Below are 20,209 nucleotides of genomic sequence, written 5' to 3'. Positions count from 1 at the left end.
CTGTCAACCTTCTTTCTCCATTCTTCTCTGTCCTGTTATTTGTCTTTGATAGAGTTTAATTCTGATGTTCTTTCTAAAAATATTAATACCTGCTTTTTTACCTGCCTGGGTGGACCACTTCGGGGGCCGATTTTGAGTTTGTGTCTCCACACAAACTGTCTTTGTAACATTGTTAAATTAACATTTACATATTGATATATTAACATATGAAGATAAAATAAACTATAAAGTAAATAGCATATTACCTATTTTGTTTGTCAAACCATAAACGTTTACAAGCGCAAGAACAAAAGACAATTGATAATCGATTACAGCAACAGAGTTAGAATGTAAACATATAAAAGGGGGATTCCCGAACTAGTTTTGTTTTACGTTCTTAAATTAGAAGCAAGCTAACTCTAATTTGTCTATAATTAGTTTGTTAACGTTGACTTTGAAGACATTTTTAATGTTTTGTTTCAGTACACCTTTAGTTTTTTTTTATTTCATCACTACCTCTCCCTTTTATGTCCAGCGTCCCCCCTACCGCCCATTTGGGTTTTAGCGCCCCCCCCCCCCCAAATTCATGACCCCCAGTTAACAACCACTGATCTAGACTAACAATAATAAATCTGTGAGATTAGAAATATTTTTACCAATTGTTTTTGTTTAGCGTTATTTCATGCTTTCAGCTTTCTCAAAAACACTATGATCCTATCATTTGACTTATCTTATCGTATCTTATAAAACACAGACGTTACTTCAAAAAAAAAAGGAGATTATTACGTCCTACGCAACTTGCATCTAGTCATGCATGTAAACCAATGACTTAAATTCTGTCAAGCAATTGGTTTTCCTGGCGGGCTCTCGCAACCCATTCCGTGCTCTAATAGCATGGACCATTTGGGTAAGGAGAGAGGGGGGAGAAAGAATTGGGTAAATGTTAGCGTGATAGATTTTTATATGCATTTATATAAAAAAGGACCTGAATTTGAACTCAAGGGCTAAATAGTATTCAAGGCTTCTCAAGCCAACATACTAACCACTGTGCCAGGAAAGTGTGTATGAAAATAGGTTTTACACTTGTCTTTTGATAGCTTCAATTTTTTGGGAGCGACCTACAAAAGGGGCAAATTTAACTTATACCACCACATCAGTCAAACAAAATTTCTTTCTCTTTCCCAAACAAAAAAATCAATTGCCAATAGATAATTATAATAATTGATTAATTCTTTGAATTGATTTTTTTTTGTGTTGCCAGCTAAAATAAATAATTGTGCAAAATTTCATTTTTATCCGAGGATGGGATTGTGAGAAATAACGTATACAAACATTTTTACCAAACAGACAGACAGAGCGAATAGATATAAGCATAGTAAAAACATCCTTTTGAAATAAATTTAAATAAAAGTAATACAAACCTGTATGAATTATCCTAGTTCAATTTTTGGGTCACACATTTCAATTTTTTGAGTTGCAATAATCTTTATTGATATATTTTGATGTGTCAATATATTTTGCTTTGTTCGGTCTATGGATGTGAACTTTTACTAAATCAGCTAAGGAGTCAGGTTTGTGTCACTGTGCCAGGTTTTAGAAAAAAACACAAACAAGCCCTCTTGAAAGTAATATTTGTTTTTTAGATGCTGTATGTTTGTAATGTAAAAGTAGGTTCCCCCTTTTAGACTTAGCAATCTATGGCTTTTATTTGGGCTGTAACTATGTTTCGCATCATTCTCTTCAGCTGACTCTTTCAGAGGCCATGTGCTGCTATATGTTGGCATAGTGGTACTGAGTTAAAATAGCAATTCTATTGGGAACTTTTTTGCTTCACCAATGATGATCGCCTGAATATGGCACATGTGTCCAACCTATCGCAGTTGCTAAATTATAAATAAGGGTATAAAGTCTTAATTGTCCACACCGACCTTTAACAGAATCTGGTTAGAGTTTATTAAAAGAAATTGATACAAATTATAACGGTCAAACTAGAGGTAGTAATTCTTTGCTCTGCGATATACATCAAATGTTTCTAGGAAAATCATCGTTAGAGCCGTATTGAAATTAGCGTCCAGGTTCCATCCTCCACCTTCCATGAAGTTTTGACTTGAATAGAGGTATTGTAAAATAAAACCTGGTAAAATACGCACAAAAATAAAGATAAAGGTGCATTTCTTATACCTAACGTTATTACACAGAACGAGCACGGAGCGAATAAGTGAATCTGACTGCTTATGACTTAGCAGAGGTTTTCTCTAATTAACATGTAAAACTAGAATAACAACATGAAAGCTCGTAGGCCTTAATAATCTTCTTTTTTTCTTCATTTGTCTAAATTGAAACGTAATGTAAATTGCTTCTAAGAACTATTAGATTATTTACGACATTTGCTTTTATTAAACTGGCATCGATAACAGTATTCGAGGCATCAAAAGTATGGTGTTTAATATTGTTTAAGAGTAACTATTTATGTCACCAGGAATACTATGCTAACTCTGTTATAGCGAAGGGAGGAATCAAAGACAAGACAATCCTGAGTTTCTTTATCATGGCCGCCTTTTTCTATGAATACAAGTACACCCATCCTAAAGTATTACCGAGCTATGACAGGTTTCAATTAGATAATTATGGCGAAGTAAGTATTTCATTTTTAAGTCACTGAAATGACAAAACGAACACCAGTAATGCTGTTCAATAACAATAAATGTTTAGGACTATTTCACTATTGTTTAGGACTATTTCACTAATGCTTAGGACTATTTCACTAATGTTTAGGACTGTTTCACTAATGTAAAGACCATCCTTTACTTAAACTTTTTAATTTTTTTTAAATTTAATTACGTCTTTTTTTTTTTCATCCAACTGGTAAACGACCTTTAGTCATGACCTTGCCACGCAATTATTCTGTTTTAAAACTAAACCAGAGAAAATATAAACAAGCTTGTTTTTCAAATATTGCCTTGATAAATTTGTTAGTGAACGAATTGTCAGTGAACGATTTGTCGTGATTCGTGAAAAGTTGTCTGTGAAACAGCTATCGGTAAGCGGTCTGTAGTATGAATACGAATAGTCGGGTGAACGATTTGTGGGGTGAACGAATATTCGTGTACGTTTTTGTTGACAAACGAAATGTCATGGAACGATTTGTCATGTTCCCAGCAAGTGCCTCACTTGGAGTATTTGCAATAGAGCCAGACATTCAGAAGTTGTATTAAGGGAACCAACTCAAGATAGAAATGTTGAATGCAAGGCTTTACTACTAATAAATATAGTTTATTTTATGTTTAGTTTTGCGATGATGCGGCGTGGCAAGAATGTGGTAATTTCATATGGCCAGATGGTCGAAGACAATTGGCTGTCATTGCATAATAATATGGGCTTGTTACTGTTTTGTTTCTACTCTAAAATGATTCAGACATACAAACATCCAATGGTGGATGGATGAAATATTTTCTACTTTTGTCATGACATGTTTGCTAATTTCGATAAAAAAATATAATTAATAACATTACAAAGAGAGTTTGTGTTATCATATAGAATCATAGACGGCCCCCATCATGAATGGGGCTAGCTGATAATACAAGTCTAGATTCGATCCAATCGGTTTTCCCACTTTTTTCCTTTGCTACTAGATATATTTCTGCCACGTGGATGGATGAGTGGACAAAAGGAAAAGAAGATTACCAGAACAGCAGACAATAGGAAAGTCAAGGATACTGTAATATGTTGCTGGTGTAATATTACTGTTTGCTTCGATTATTAGTACCGTATAATTCGTGTACTTGTGTAGACGTATTTTACTAAACATCGAGTTCTTATACAAAAAGATGTATACTACCCCTACAAAGTTTGACAGTGTTGATGGTCTATTTTGTTGATAAGTATATATATGTTAATGGTGCATGCGAGTCCATATGACACAACAACAGAATGAATCAAGAATATACTTAATAACGCAGGCTGATAACTTCAACAATTTAATAAACAATAAAAAGGGCACAGTCCTCTGTCGTCGCTAGCCTAGCGTCGTCCTCTTAGGCGTCTTGTCCGTTATTCTTCTTGTTCATCATCCTACTCTGTTCTTACTCGTCACATTACTTAGGAAAAACCCGATTCACATCAACTTCTACGCATCTTGTGTCATTACATATTTCCTCCCCCCTTTATAAAAAAAAAATTTTGTCAATTTTTTTTTTCTGTCTAAAACACTATCCCTACTGTCATGTCTGTACAATATATATGGCCAAAATTTTGGGGAAAGACAAAACAAACATATATCTTGATCTTGATGGACATCATAATGTTTCCCATCTTCATCAGTTCCCTGGTAAAATTGTCCATGTTCCTATGTCACAAAGTTCACACTGTAGTTGAATGTTGACACCAAAAAAAAACAATATGTACAGTTCCAATACAGTTATTGGTAAGAAAATATCCGGTATACGGTGTTCTAATCATCACTCCTGTCATTGACGATAAAATAGTATAGTCCAGTGTAATATTTTCACCAACCAATAGTACTAAGTCCATCAAGACATGTATACAGTCCCCATACGACGATGCCTTTGTCGATTACACAGACATAAAACAGAGTTTTTCAGAATAAATACACATGTATATAGTCCACATACGAAGATGCCTTTGCTGACTCCATAGGCATAAAACAGAGTTTTTCAGAGTAAATGCTGTCATTGGTTATATTTACATGCTGGATAGCCTCACATCACACCAAACCTTTCCTGTCAGACAAAATGTAATATTTGCGTCAAAACAGCTTTCCAAATTATTCTACCTAACTTTTTTGTTGGGTACCAATAAGTATATTTTCTCTCCACTTACCATTTCCAAACCTAGCCTTTTACTAATGGATGATAATGATTATATAAAAAAATAATGACTGTAGATGATCATTCTTACTTTAATTTACACCTTTGACTTCAATTATTGAAATTTTATAGTTATCTCCCTTGATTTAATAAAATTCCCAATTTATATTTTACTGAGTTATCTTCCTTTAAAGGAAATAAAATATATAGTCCATATATAAACAACTTATTCATACCCATTGACTAAAACATATACATATATATACATGCATAAACAAATCAAAATGAATAATCATTATTTACAACAGTTTATCTCACTGTAACTCTTGACAACATGTCAGCTACAATATTAATTTCTCCCCTAATAGCCTCTAATTGAAAATTATATTCTTGTAAAATTAGAAACCACCTGTATAATCTACCATTTTAAATACTTTTTTCTTGCATAAACTTTAGAGGCCTGTGATCAGATAACAATATGAATTTGTTTCCCAGTAAATAGCTTTCCAACTTAGTTACAACCCAAACAACAGCTAAAGCCTCCTTCTCTATGACACTGTATCTCTTCTCAGTATCAGATAATTTTCTACTTACATAAATTATTGGGTGTAATTTATCATACTGTTGCATCAAACAACCTCCTATAGCACTACCAGAAGCATCAGTAGTGACATAGAATATTTTAGAAACATCTGGTAATCTCAATATCAAATTTGTAGAAAAAATATGCTTAACTTTCTCTATAGCTTCTACACACTTTCTATTACAAGTCACTTTTCTAGGCTGTCCTTTCTTTAATAACTGGTTTAATGGATCAACTATCTCTGCTAAATTTGGTATGTATTTTCTATAATAGTTTATCATCCCTAGTATTGATTTAATCTGTTTTTGTGTTGTTGGTATTTCTATTTCTAATAACTTCTTTACATTATCTTCAATGGGACTGATAATATTATTTTTAACTCTATGTCCTAAAAATGTGATTTCTTCTAAGCCTATCTCTTACCTTTTCTGCTTGAACTGTTAGACCATTTTGTTTAATTAACTCAAATATCTCCCTAATTCCTTTTAAATGTTCTTTCCAATCCTCATGAAAAATGCATATATCATCTAAGTAACAGATTACATTTTTTCTATGACCTATAACCGACATCATCATCCTATTAAAGGTAGCTGGAGCATTTATAAGCCCAAAGCTCATAAAGTTCCATTGGAATATTCCATAAGGAGTGATAAATGCAGTATAAGGTTTAGCTCTATTGATTAAAGGAATTTGCCAATATCCTTTTGTCAGATCCAATTTTGTAAATACTTTAGCATTGGACAATTTGTGTAATATGTCATCAATGCTAGGCATACGGTAAGGATCAAATTCAGTTATCTTATTTAACTGTCTATAATCTATGCATAACCCATTCTTTTTCTTTGCTATAACTATTGGTGAAGCATAAGCTGAATTGGATGGTTCTATTATTCCTAGTTTTAATAAGTTGTCTATTTCATCTTTAACTTTTCCCTGTAAGTGTAATGGAATCCTATAAGGCTTCATTAAAATAGGTTTGTCACTAGTTAATTTTATGTCATGCTTTATGATATTTGTTTTTCCTGGCAAACTGGAAAAAATTTCTTTAAAATCACTGATTACATTTATTATGTCTTTTGTTTTTTCTGGAGATAAATTTTCTAAATTCAGTTTTTCCCATGTTTGGTTATCTTTAGTTTCTAGTATAGGAATATTTTTAATATCATTTTCATTAGTTTCCTCATTGATTAAAACAATTAAACATTCATCTACTTGATTTTCATTTTCCACAGTTTCTGTATCTAACTTTTGAGTTTGATTTTCATTGTTTACTTCTGTATCCAAATTTTGAAATTGATTTTCATTTCTATCATTGTATAACTTCAAATTATTTATATGATAGGTTTTTCTTTTTCCATTCATATTAATCTTATAGTTTACTTCACTTGTTTTATTTGTAACAACAAATGGACCCTTCCACTGTTTTCCTAATTTGTTTTTTAAGTCAATTACCAAAAGTAATACCTTGTCTCCTACCTCCAATGTTCTTAATTTTCTTTTTCATTTTAGTTCTCATGCACTGTTTTTATTTCTTCAGTTCCATCTTTCTGTTTTTCTGCTTGCGTTTCGTCTTGTTTTTGACCTTGTATTTCAACTTCTTTCTCTTTATCTTCTTCACCATTAACTATTTCATCATTCATATCAATAAGTTCCTGAGTTTCTTGTTTTGGCTTGTTCTTAGATCTGGTTATTACCATATTACTAATGTAATTTTCTGTTTCAGTATTCCTATTCTGCTGTAACCTTTCATATTTCTTTTCCCATGCTTCAATTTCCTGTCTTGAACATTCCTTCAAACCTGTTAGGTTTCCAATTAACATATCATATCTCATGTTAGGCATGGCTACTCCCTCACAATGGCCAGTGTAAAAAGGTGTCTCAATAAACACTTTAAATACTTTAAATTCCTTTATACTGCCATCTGCCAACTCCACTTTCCTTGTATATCCCCTATAATATTGCGCCTCAATGAGATCAGCCCGAAGCACGAGTGTGTTACAGCCACTATCTTGGATTGCCTTTATTGGAACATTGTTAATAAAAGCTGGGTAGAAAGCAAAATTGTTTTTATTTTCCCTAACAAAAAACACTCTGTCAGAATCTCTATTTTTATATTCCCTGCTTTTACTCCTATTGTATGTGTTATTATTGTAATTGTTGTTGTAATTGCTGTACCTATTCCTACTGTCTGCTCTGTAATTATTTCTACTATCTGTCCTATTGTAATTATGTGTACTACTTGATCTATTATAATTATTCCTACTGTTTGACCTGTTTTGTGTTCCCCCTGCATCTCATAGCCATATGTCCTTTTTTCCCACATCTATAACATGTAACATCCCTGTTGTTTGACCTATCTCTACTATTGCTATATCTGAAATGTTGGCTATCCCTACTTCTATTTCTACTTCTTTCATTGTTTTCCTGTGTATATCCCACGAGATCAATATTCTTTTTATCTTTACATGAAAAAAGGTTGTTGGGATAGGCATTTTTATATGTTCTTATTATCTCAGTAACATCATCCAAAACTTTGGGATTCCTTTCTTTGATAAATGATAGTAATTGAGGGTCACACTTAGCTACAAAATTATCAAGCAATATAAAAATTTTTAATCCCTCAAAGGTACTGTCAATCTTCTCAAATCCCAGTCATTTATTAAAATAGTCTTTTTCCAAATTTATAGTGGTTTGTGGTTCTATCTGATTGGAAGGTGTGTTTTCAAAATATTTTTTTCTGAATGTGCTGGCATTGTGTCCATATGCATTCAGCAATTCCTTTTTTAAAATTTGGTAGCTATTTTGTACAGTATGATTATGGTTTTGACAAATCATAAGAGCCTGCCCTTGTACAAAGTCTAACAAAATTTGAGACCACTCTTCCTCCCTTATATTACAATTAACCATTTTAATTTCATATCTCTTTAGGTAATCGGAAATGCAATCTCTAGCCTCCTGAAAGGGTTGTAGTTTTTTCCTCAACCAATGGTTGTTATCACTTGAAATATTAGTGTTGTTTGTATGATTATTACTATTATTGGTTTCAATGTGATTGTCTGGGGCACTGGCAGTATTAGTATTAGATCTATCATTAGTATTATTGCTATTAACTTTTTGTTTATTTTGTTCAGCTTCAATTCTCAATTTCTCAAGATCATATTGTAATTTCCTATCTGCTTCTTCTTTTATCAATTGTGCTTCCCTATCTTTTTCTTTCTCCCTTATCTGATCTATTCTATCTCTCTCTATTGTCACCATTTGCTGTACATAGCTAGTTAGGTCCTTCCCTTTAAGTTCTAATTGTTTAGCCTCAGCAATAATTTGCTGGCGAAAAGTCTCCATATAATCAAAGTTTGGAGCTGTTGCCATTATGCTTATTTTATTTTAAACAATGTCTCAATATAGTTTTGATATGGCCTCCCTATTGGCCTAAATATCACAATTTAGTTTTCACAAAAACTCACTTTCAAATACTTCTTGTAATATATATATATATATATATTTATATATATATTTAAATACCTTTGCTCAATGTTATATCAACAAATATTACCTCAGTGGACTTACTCACAGCCACAATACTTGAATACAACTCCAAATTTTATATCACCTTAATTCAGTGGACTTACTTTAGGCCACATAAACAAATATCATATATACTTTTATCAATACCTCAATACTTAATTCAATGGACTTACTTCTTGCCAATAAATACCCCTAGGACTATTCTAGTCACTAGTCTAGATTCAATACAACTTCAATACAACTTTAAATAGATAAATCAATATTATACCTCCAACAGTAAATCACAATCCAGTGATACTGACAAAAAATTTTATTCTGACCAATTAGACTGTGTTTAAACACATCTATAAAATAATGTCAACCGATTAATCGGGACAAAAGATCTATATATAAATAATTACTCCTTAGACTCAGTTGTCTTCAGGATAAAATAGATCTAAGGCTCTCATAGGTATAACAATTTAGTTATTACCTGGAAACAATCTAGAATTTATAATCTAGATTAAATGTGGCTTACCTTATCTACTTAAGATAAAATTAATAATATATAATAAGAATAATGTAAAATAAACGTAATAAGACACAAAAAAATAAATCTATTCTAATGAGATGAGACTTTTTAGAGGAAGTATACACTAAAAGAGACAAATAAAGATGACTTCACCTGACTTCTAAAAAAAAATAAAATGTACGTGGATACGAACAAAACAAGACAATCTAAACAATCATCGAGACTTTATTAAATGGAGCAGGTCCACTTTCTATTGTGTCCTATAATGACGCCCTTATCAGGCAACCTGCTCTTAACAAAGATCTACTGTCCCTAATAGACTTAATTTAATAATAATGGAGAGAAAAAATAAACTTATCTTTAGTTAGATCCCCTTTGTTCAGTCCACGGAGCTACAACGGTCAGTTCCACACAAGTTCCCCACTGTCTTTGTCTTAGGCAAGGCAAGGTGTGCTCCCACAAAGGCTATGCGATAGGCAGTACTGAGTTAGGCCAATCTCTCCTGGTGCTGCCACGGTATGGTACGGTTCTCAGATAAAGTCCTCTGGTCAGGTTCCACTTGATGATCTGTTGGTGCTGGCTTCTGTCTTCAGGTCAGGAACATAAGTCAATACTGAGACAAGCTGGTGGTGCTGTCTCAAGAGAGGTAAAAAAAATGACAAAGTCCAACTCTCTCTTTTGATGAATATAAATTAGTCAACTTTACAAGTTGAATAGATGGTCACGCAGTGTGGTAGTAGGGTATACCATCACTCGTGTGTAGATTAGATTCCAAGCTCAGCAACACTACAACAGTCAATACTTGAAAAACAAACCTGACAAGGTGACTCCAACGGTCAGCTTGTAAATACTAGATATGTAGACTCAGGTGACTTTCCGTACAATAAAAGATAAACCTGACAAAATGAGGTATCTTCACTCTTGAGGTATATAGGTAGAGGTATACTGACGACGGACTGCCCTAGATCACTTCAACGGACGAAATAGTTCTGGATTCAGACACAATAGATATAGTCAATATAGATCTATATTAGTATATATAGATCCAGGTTCAATCTAAAAATATCCAACCTGGCTGACAAAGCTAGACGCTAGTAACGGTTTCGAATTTTCTCTAATAGAAAGTCTAGATCCACTGGAACAAAGATGCCAAAATCCAGCTGCAGTCCAGATAATTAGCACAGACGTAGGGTAGATCTAGTAGAAATAAACGAATGTTAATCCAGTACTTCTCCAGTGTACTTCGCCAAGTGTAGAATTGTAGATATATCCAGAACATGAAGTTAACTAGATTGTAGATCAAAATGACGCCCTGGCCGTCGGGGTCGCCACATCTGTTGATGGTCTATTTTGTTGATGAGTATATATATGTTAATGGTGCATGCGAGTCCATATGACACAACAACAGAATGAATCAAGAATAAACTTAATAACGCAGGCTGATAACTTCAACAATTTAAAATTTAATAAACAATAAAAAGGGCACAGTCCTCTGTCGTCGCTAGCCTAGCGTCGTCCTCTTAGGCGTCTTGTCCGTTATTCTTCTTGTTCATCATCCTACTCTGTTCTTACTCGTCACATTACTTAGGAAAAACCCGATTCACATCAACTTCTACGCATCTTGTGTCATTACAACAGAGAATAACCAATACTTGTGTCGTGAACAATGCTATTTGCGTGTGTAATATAAAACACAAGGGTCTCTCCAGCCACCCGAGAAGGCATAAAACCCCAGTGCAAAGCCCTCAGCCCGCTGGATGACAAAAGTGGTAATCATCGAACTACGATGGACTATATATGTAATATACATTTTACATATATATATATATATTAGAATGCCCCAAATGTCCAGGCAAACGGAGAGATGATATCTCCATTTCCTGCCTTGCCTAGGCACATTATAGAATGAATACAACTGCTGTAGGCAAAGTGTCAAATAATGATTTTAATCATTTTATAAATAATGTACATTTCTCGGAATAATATTTCTGTTTGCCAGTTATCTAAATAGTTTAGTGTTGTTCTTTAAAGAGTGGAGTATGTTTAATTAGGACTGTCTAAGTGTGCATTGTCTGTACCTTGCAACTTAATTGTACTAGGTAAAAAGTTGAGACAACAGATGTTTCATATTGTTGTATGAAAGGCGAAAGAAAATAGGTGTGTTACGTAATCAAGGCAAATATGACCATCTAGAAGGGATCACTTGCCTAGAGATTGATAAATCTGATTTAACGTTTTGTTGCAATGATCGTGGACAAGTTCATTAATTAAACAAGGCTTCAGTGCAATTCATTTTTGTCATATTTCGACAGAAAAAAAAGGTACTTTGATTTATAGTTTTTGCTTCTCTAGAATGCCTAGGCAAAGTAAGAAAATGATAATTATCTCTAACTTTGCTTCACTACGCCAGGTTTCTATAGAATACCTGCATTAGAACTTAGCCGGTAACATACATACATATCATTCCTAGAAAATAATATTATATATTATATAATATCTGTGAAATAGTAAACATTTCAATATTTTTCTTTTTTAAATACTACACATTTCTATATCAGGTCTGCGAATATAAAAAAAGGATTAACAATGTCACAAGAGTATATGAACAATGTCCTATCGTAATGGTGGGTCGGAATGTGATATACTACGACGACGAGATAAGTATAGCTGAGAAGGTATTCCTTTCTTAATTCTTAGTCAGAGAGTTGTAAAAACTTTTTAACGTTTTAGCCCAAAATTTTAGTAAAAGAAATTACAAAAGTTAATGTTCTATAAAAGAAGTTAAAAATGTTAAATAATATAAAATCACAGACCTATATAAACTACACTAAATACAGGTATTTGATTTCTATTTACGATTTATTTAGGTAGGTGCTGTTTTACTATTGCACACCAGGTTTCAGAATTTAGAAAAACCCAGGTTCATTTCGCTAATTAACAACACATGGTGTGCCTTCTCTAAACTTGTCAGTTATAATTTCAAACACATAACAAAATGAAATACTTTAGCATTATTTTTCCTGTATAGTTTTATTTATTAATCCTTTCTATTATAAAGGTACTATAAACAAAAAAAAAAGCCATATGACTTTGTCTTACAGAAATAATGACAATTATATCTATTTCTACAAAGAGTTATTATTAGTTACATAGTAAATTAAAATATACGTTTAACTTACACGGTACACAAATTATAATTCAGTCATGCGATATAAACAGTATAGAGGGACTGCTTATGGTCCGACAGTTACGCTGGGCAGGGCACTTATCCCGTATGGGGGACGAACGTATGCAAGTTTTTTTTTTTTGGTAAGCTTAAAGGTGGTCGACGTAAAAGAGGTAGCCCCGGAAACGCTTTAAAACTATATTAGGTTCCAACTTGCCATAGCAGACATAGAAAAGAGCACATGTTTGCATGAAGCCTCAGAACGAGACAGCTGGAGGTCACTCACAAAAGCTGCGAGATGCACATTTGAGACCAATAGAAAATCCGCTGCCGAGGACAGACGCAGACGGCGAAAAGAAAATTTTAATCGACCACTTGCGGACAATGGTTATGCTAGCCTCGGGAGTGGGAAAATATGTAGGTCACAGCTGGGGCTGCGTATCCACGGGAAATATTGCACTCCGCCTTAATCTTCGGACTCGTTGACAAGCCTTATTATTATTATATTAGGTCTTGGCGTTGAAAAGTAGATCTATAAGTAGAAGTATATTAAATAATGTAAAGATAGTAGATCAACTGAATCTGATCTAAACTAGCTATATAATTTTTCGATCTAGATATAGACACTTTATAGAATAATCTCTCTATATATATATATAGTTCGTCCATCGTGGTTCGATGATGACCACTTTGTCATCCAGGGGGCTGAGGGCTTTGCACTGGGGTTTTATGCCTCCTCGTGTGGCTGGTGAGACCTAAGTGAGCCCGGAATGTTCGGCTGCACACTGAGCAGGTTATTCCAGCTTGAACTAGTAGATTTAGGCCCATCCTAATTAATAAACTTTAGTCAGATAGAGCTAGATCTAGACTTGTGACTAAATCGAGATCTAGTTTGTATTACAAATGGAAATGGAGATATTAATTTTTATATTCGAGGGGAATGTCTTGTCCAAGTCTACCAAGTCATTTCTAGCTAGCTCACTACCTAATTTTTTTTTCGGGTTTCCTATGATCTAATATTGTAAGAAGAATAAATCTTTTTCAGTTTTCTCTCTATTGCATGTAACATTTTATTAATTTTGAATGTATGGATAAGGTTAATAATTATTATTTAAAAAAATATAAGTGTAATCTAAATGAATATATGGAGAGGATGGGGCTGAGTGGTAAAGCACTTGGAACCGGAACTTCCATGCTCGAATCTTGGTGAAGACTCAAGGTAGACTACTTCGGGGCCGATTGTGAGTTATTGTTTTAAATTGACTCATATTTTAATTTGTTGGGTACAATAAATAATTGTTTAAAGTCTCAACTTGATCCGAGAACGAAAGTGGTAGTATTAAGATGCTGTATGTGTTGTAACTTGAGATGTGGATGGTTGAATATATATTGAGTCATGAGTTCTTAATTACAGATTTATTTATTAACTGATAAAAGCACATTCAACAGATGAAAATCAAGTAAAACGGCCTCCTTAGAAATATTACATAATAAATTATTCACAAACGAAGGCAACAGTACTGTATCGTCAGATCTTGAAAATACGTCTTATCCTAAGCACCACTACAAGAGGTGTCAAGTCCGTTAGCTTTTCTCTAAGCTATTTCTGTTCTAAGGAAATTCCTGATTAATACTAACTTTTACGCGTCCAACTATTGAGTCATTACATTCAAAATAACGTACTCAACTAATGTAACGAAAGCCTACATATATAGCCGTATCTGTGAATAGAATACTGAAGGATTATTTTCCCTAAATGATTCATAAACAGTAATTAATTGATATGTACTTAATTTCTTTTTACTGTTTCATGTCCTGTCTATGCCAATAAATAATTGTTCAAGTTTAAACTTTATATGAGAATGGGTGTAGGAAAAATAAAGTGTACAAACTTTTATAAGATAAGAGACAGATAATTTTTATTGATCTAATCAAATGGAAATTCGATTTGACTACAATTGACCAACTCAGCAGACCAAAAGACGGACAGAAAGATTAAGTTGATATAGGATTTGTAAAAATCAACGATTGTCTTTCAATTATTTGTCTCAATTAAGACTTAGAATACTGTCGTAATTACGTGTCTACTAGAGAAAAAAATTGAATTTATATTTGTTAGCAGCCTTAATTATAAGACGACAATGGAATAATGCATTAACTATTCATTATTTTTGCAACTGTTCCTACAGAGCACCCTATTAAGGCTAAGATTTCTTTAGAGTTTGGATTCTGCTATTATGTGGCCAGCAGTAGCGTGGTGCCCATGTAAACTCTAATAATTCAATCGTTTTTTTTTTTAGACTTCTTCAACATAAAATTGTTTAGAATTAAGTAAAAACGCCGGAACGAAAAATGGAATCGCCGTCTTTAAACTGTAGCAAAGCGACACAAAAAAGCCTATATTCAAAAACCTATATATATATATATATATATATATATATATATATATATATATATATATATATATATATATATATATATAAATTATACCTAGACTGAAAAATGGCAACAAATGCTTATTCGATCATGCTCCAATCGTTTTGTAAGAAACTCTTTTTTAAGCTGTTTTGGAAAGTCGCCCTGAATCTTGGGAAATCGCTCTTTTCTGTCATAGAAATATAATGATCTTTAGTTTTCAAAGTCTAGAAATAAAAGAATACCATTTTTCGGATTTTAAATACAAAAGTCTATCGTTGACATAACTAGAACGTAAATCTACGATTAAAAAAAACAATTCCTGTAAGTTTCCTTTGAGATGTTTTGAAAATCCTTGATCTAAATAGTCAAAGCTTGTTGTTTTTATACATCTTATGATTTTATATTGTACAATTGAATAGATTGATTATCTAGATCATTTTAACATATATAGAAAATTTAAAGAAACTAATGCAGAAAGAGTTTTCAAAAAGTATATAAAAATTAGACACTTAACCCAAAAAGTAAGCAGACAGCTGCAGAGTGTATACATAAACAATGTAATTTCTAAAGATAACAACAAAAACCTATGGTCATACATTAAGTCTAAGAAAATGGAAACAACAGGCATAGCGCCATTAAAAGATGAACATAACATAATACATAATGATAATGAAACTAAAGCAAACATCCTAAACAAATACTTTGCAGCAGCATTCTCAGCCCCAGGAGACAAAGACATATTACTGAATTTGAACCAAGTAGACAACCAAGTAGACAACATAGAAGATATAGTAGTACAAGAAAATGGAATTCAAAACTATTAGCCAACACCAAACCAAACCAAATAAAGCTTCTGGACCTGATGGTATTCCAGCTAGATTACTCAAAGAACTAAGCAATGAGCTAGCCCCAGTGTTCAAAATACTCTTTCAGGCTTCTCTTAACCAGGGTAGAGTACCAAAGGACTGGAAAGAAGCTAATGTCACCCCCCTATTTAAAAAAGGAGAAAAATCTGACCAAATAAAATTACAGACCAGTATCACTTACCAGCATCACATGTAAAATCCTAGAACACATAATATGTAGCAACATCATAAACCACTTAGACAAACATAATGTCCTCACACCATACCAACATGCATGGCTTTAGGAAATATAGATCATGTGAAACACAACTAATAGGACTAATTGATGATTTTTCAAAAGGTTTTGATAATAGTGAACAAATAGATGCTATCTTACTAGATTTTTCTAAGGCTTTTGACAAAGTTCACCACCATAGTTTGCTTAAAAAATTAAAATATTTCGGCATTAATGGTCCACTGCATCAGTGGATTAAAGATTTTCTGATAGGGAGAGAACAAACTGTAATAATAAATGGCTCTAAATCAACACCGATAACAGTAAACTCAGGTGTACCTCAAGGAACAGTCTTGGGTCCACTACTATTTTTATTTTACATAAATGATTTACCAAATTGCATTACTTCAGGAACAAAAGTCAGATTATTTGCAGACGATTGCATAATATATAGAACAATAAAAACAACACAAGACACAGATATTTTACAAAGAGAATTAGATGAATTACAGAAATGGGAATCAAATTGGAGCATGTCTTTCCACCCAGAAAAATGTCAGTTGTTAAGAGTAACAAAAAAACTAAAACAAATTAATTCCTCTTATCTTATTCATGGCAAACCAGTAAAACAGACTAAAAAAGGAAAATACCTAGGTGTTATAATAAATGAAAAACTGTCATGGAATCCACATATTGATGAAACTACAAAAAAATCAAACAAGCATTAGGATTTATCAAAAGAAATTTCTATAAATCAAAAAAGAACATAAAACTAAAATGTTATTTAACCTTGGTTAGGCCAATAATAGAATATGCATCCTCCGTTTGGGACCCCTCAACTCAAGAAAACATTAAGAAACTGGAACAGACACAAAATAGAGCAGTGAGATTCATAACAAACGAATATTCACATTTGACTAGAGTAACACCTTTATTAAAATCACTAAATTTAATAAGCCTTCAGGACAGAAGGCTCAAAAGTAAAGTAGGAATCATACATAAAACAATGAACCATAACCTTCGAATACAAAAACAAAATTTAATAATATACTCTGAAAGACACAAAGATAAAGGCACATTCTTCGTTCCATATGCTAGGACAAATTTGTACAAATACTCCTTCTTCCCTTGTGCTATTAGAGCATGAAATGGGTTGCCTGAGCTAGCCAGGAAAACCATTGACTTGGCAGAATTTAAGTCATTGGTTAATATGCATGACTAAATGCATGACGCGTAGGACGTAATCATCTTCTTTTTTGAAGTAACGTCTGTATTATATAAGATACGATAAGATAAGAAATTGCGAAACAATAATTATGAGACGAGAGTGCTCATATTTTCGATTTTCAATTGCTTGAACTGCTAGATCTACATCGCAACCTATAGATATATTATACCTCGACTGGACATGAAGAACTACAAAAATTATTATATCGTGGAAACTTCAAAACGGTAAAACAATGCGTTATTTTGTAAAGTAGTTATAAGAAGTAAAGTTTTTTTCAACCCTAACCTATGTAATTTAACATCTAGGTATAATATTTATAGATCTTATAGCCTACAGTAGACTAGGGGAAGTAGATCCTAGCACCTTTGTAGTGTTATCTGTTACTTAGATTCCTTTGTCTTAATTGTGCAATTACTTCGTCACATGAGGCAAATAATACTTATCGCTTTTTCTTCATAAGCACCGTTGTTAGTTGTTAGTTTTGCATAGTTCCATGTACCAAGTTATTGACTTGGTCACAAGAAAAAGGCAAATAATCCTTGTCTTTTTTCTTTCATAAGCACTGATGTTATTTGTTAGCTTTGTACAATACATAAACAAATAAAAAGCTAGACAAAATTAAACGTGATTACTATGTTTTCATTGTCAATAACGGAATGGCTATTACATGACGTGTTTCAGGTAAAATATATTAAAAAGAATGGATATGCCGGATTGGAACTATTAGACATGACTGCAGATGATTTCACTGGAAATTGTGGTAAAGGAAAATTTCCTCTTATGAAAGCTGTACTAGCGGAGTGTGGGTAATGAGACTTCATTCTCTTTAACATTTGAATATACGTTTTCTTGGATATACTTGCATGGGTTATGGGATAGGTAACCAGTTAGATGAATCACTGAAAGTACTTGCTGGGGTTGTGGGATAACCGATTCCCCTAGGAATATTTCCTGGTTTTAGCTAATAGCAAGTTGAACTAAGTTATAATTTCATTATTTAAAATACATTTATCTATCTATCTATCTATCTATCTATCTATCTATCTATCTATCTATCTATCTATCTATCTATCTATCTATCTATCTATCTATCTATCTATCTATCTATCTATCTATCTATCTATCTATCTATCTATCTATCTATCTATCTATCTATTTTTCTGTCTGAATTTCTTTTTTCTATTATTAAGAGACAAAATTTCGGTTAAGAAAATATTGTTTTGCCACACAAACATATATGTATACCCATATATATATATATATATATATATATATATATATATATATATATATATATATATATATATATATATATATATATTATTTAAGAAATCGATTACCTTTAATTGGTCTAAATATGTTTTAAAAATAGATGCAGTTAGACTCCATAATATATTTTCGTTGTCTTCCACGGATCGCAACTACAGTAGGAAGCAGGGTCACGCAAAAAAAGAAAACAAAAACAGAACAAAACAAAAACAACACACACACAAAAATTAAACAAAACAATCAACAACATCAAAGCAACAACATCAACAAAAGTTGATATTCAAAACGTAGTTTTTGATCTTTAATTTTCTTTTTTTTTTTTCCACAGCAAACCTTGAGGCTCATTATTGGAGAAATGGACGACTTTTTTTTAAAACTTAAAATTAAAATATTTTATCAAACCTTTTCTATTATGATTCACTTCTATTTTTGTATAAGAATAATTACTTTGTTTTATTACGAAATCAATATCCTCTTACTTCGTCTGTCTTCAGATTTTACAAAAAAACAACAACCAAACAATATTACAAAGAGAGTTTCCGTTATCACACAAACTCAGAGGTGGCACCCAAGGTATTAGCCCATTGAAAAGAAATATTCAAGCCATTTTTCTTTTTTTCGTATAAAAAAAAAGTAATATTGCAACGTAAGGATAAAAGACATAGTTCTTGATCTTTAATAATGTGAATTACAATTAGATTCTCTAAAAATGTGCTTGATATGTACCTACAAGTTGTATTACACATCTTTAGAGATGAAAGAACTTTTGGACCTTAATTAATTTTAAAACAATACAGGAGACCGATTTAAAACAATAATAATCATGTCAAAAATCTAATTTTTAAAATCAATTACAAATCATTTTTTAAAATAAAAATACACCATTTTTACAACTATTCACTAATAATAGCAACAAACACTGGAGGCTATTCAGTAAGGAAGGTAACCCTTCACCATAATTTAACACATTTAGGCAAACGGTTTTAGATTTTTTGTTAAAAATATTTTTTTGCTGTTGTAGTACTAAGTTAAGTAAGCACTGCCATACATACATTTACAGAAAAAAAAAAGTTTTTTTAGTATGCATATAAGATGAACATAATTTAAAACAACAATTAATAAGTAGTTTTTCATATTATCGAGTAATGCAATGCGGACCGTACGGTAATAAACAATATAAGAAAAGGAAGATAATCTAATAAACATTTTTAAAAATGTTTTGAGGTATGTCAGTAATGATTGTGACAAGTTGGATTAAAGTATTGGCCGTTATAGGTGTCTAGGGGATTTTATGGTTTGAGAACCCACACTTGCACATATATACTACAAGCACAGCGTTATAATGCAGGCAACAAATACTATGATGTAAAGGTATGTTCAGTTTATTATACAGAATAAGATAATTAAAGGGTGAAATGCTGTACAGTTGCTACGATGGGACCTAGCGTATTTACATATAGGAGACTATCATCATTAGACATGAGAACCAAGTGGTCTGAGTGTCATTAGGCTGGTTGCTTAGCTTTTCGTCCGGCGCTGCACTGATGAGACGGGTGTGGCTGGTACTGATGCTGTCTGCTGGTGGGCTGGCGTAGTGGATCCAGGCTCCGGGTGCAGTCCAACG

General features: G+C 32.5%; 1 protein-coding gene across 1 annotated transcript; it reads left to right on the top strand.

The window, feature by feature from the left end:
- The first annotated feature begins 2,323 nt into the window (after window positions 1-2,323).
- On the top strand, window positions 2,324-18,992 carry LOC106068802 (endochitinase-like). The gene is made up of 4 exons (XM_056032264.1): window positions 2,324-2,614; window positions 11,983-12,099; window positions 17,998-18,122; window positions 18,914-18,992. Exons 1-4 carry the CDS (start codon window positions 2,528-2,530, stop codon window positions 18,921-18,923), a joined length of 339 nt encoding a protein of 112 aa, XP_055888239.1. The 5' UTR covers window positions 2,324-2,527; the 3' UTR covers window positions 18,924-18,992.
- Window positions 18,993-20,209: the final 1,217 nt, after the last annotated feature.

The sequence above is a fragment of the Biomphalaria glabrata genome, chromosome 6 (genome assembly GCF_947242115.1).
Source record: "Biomphalaria glabrata chromosome 6, xgBioGlab47.1, whole genome shotgun sequence".
Lineage (NCBI taxonomy): Eukaryota > Metazoa > Mollusca > Gastropoda > Planorbidae > Biomphalaria > Biomphalaria glabrata.
This window is presented reverse-complemented; position numbering and strand designations above follow the sequence as displayed.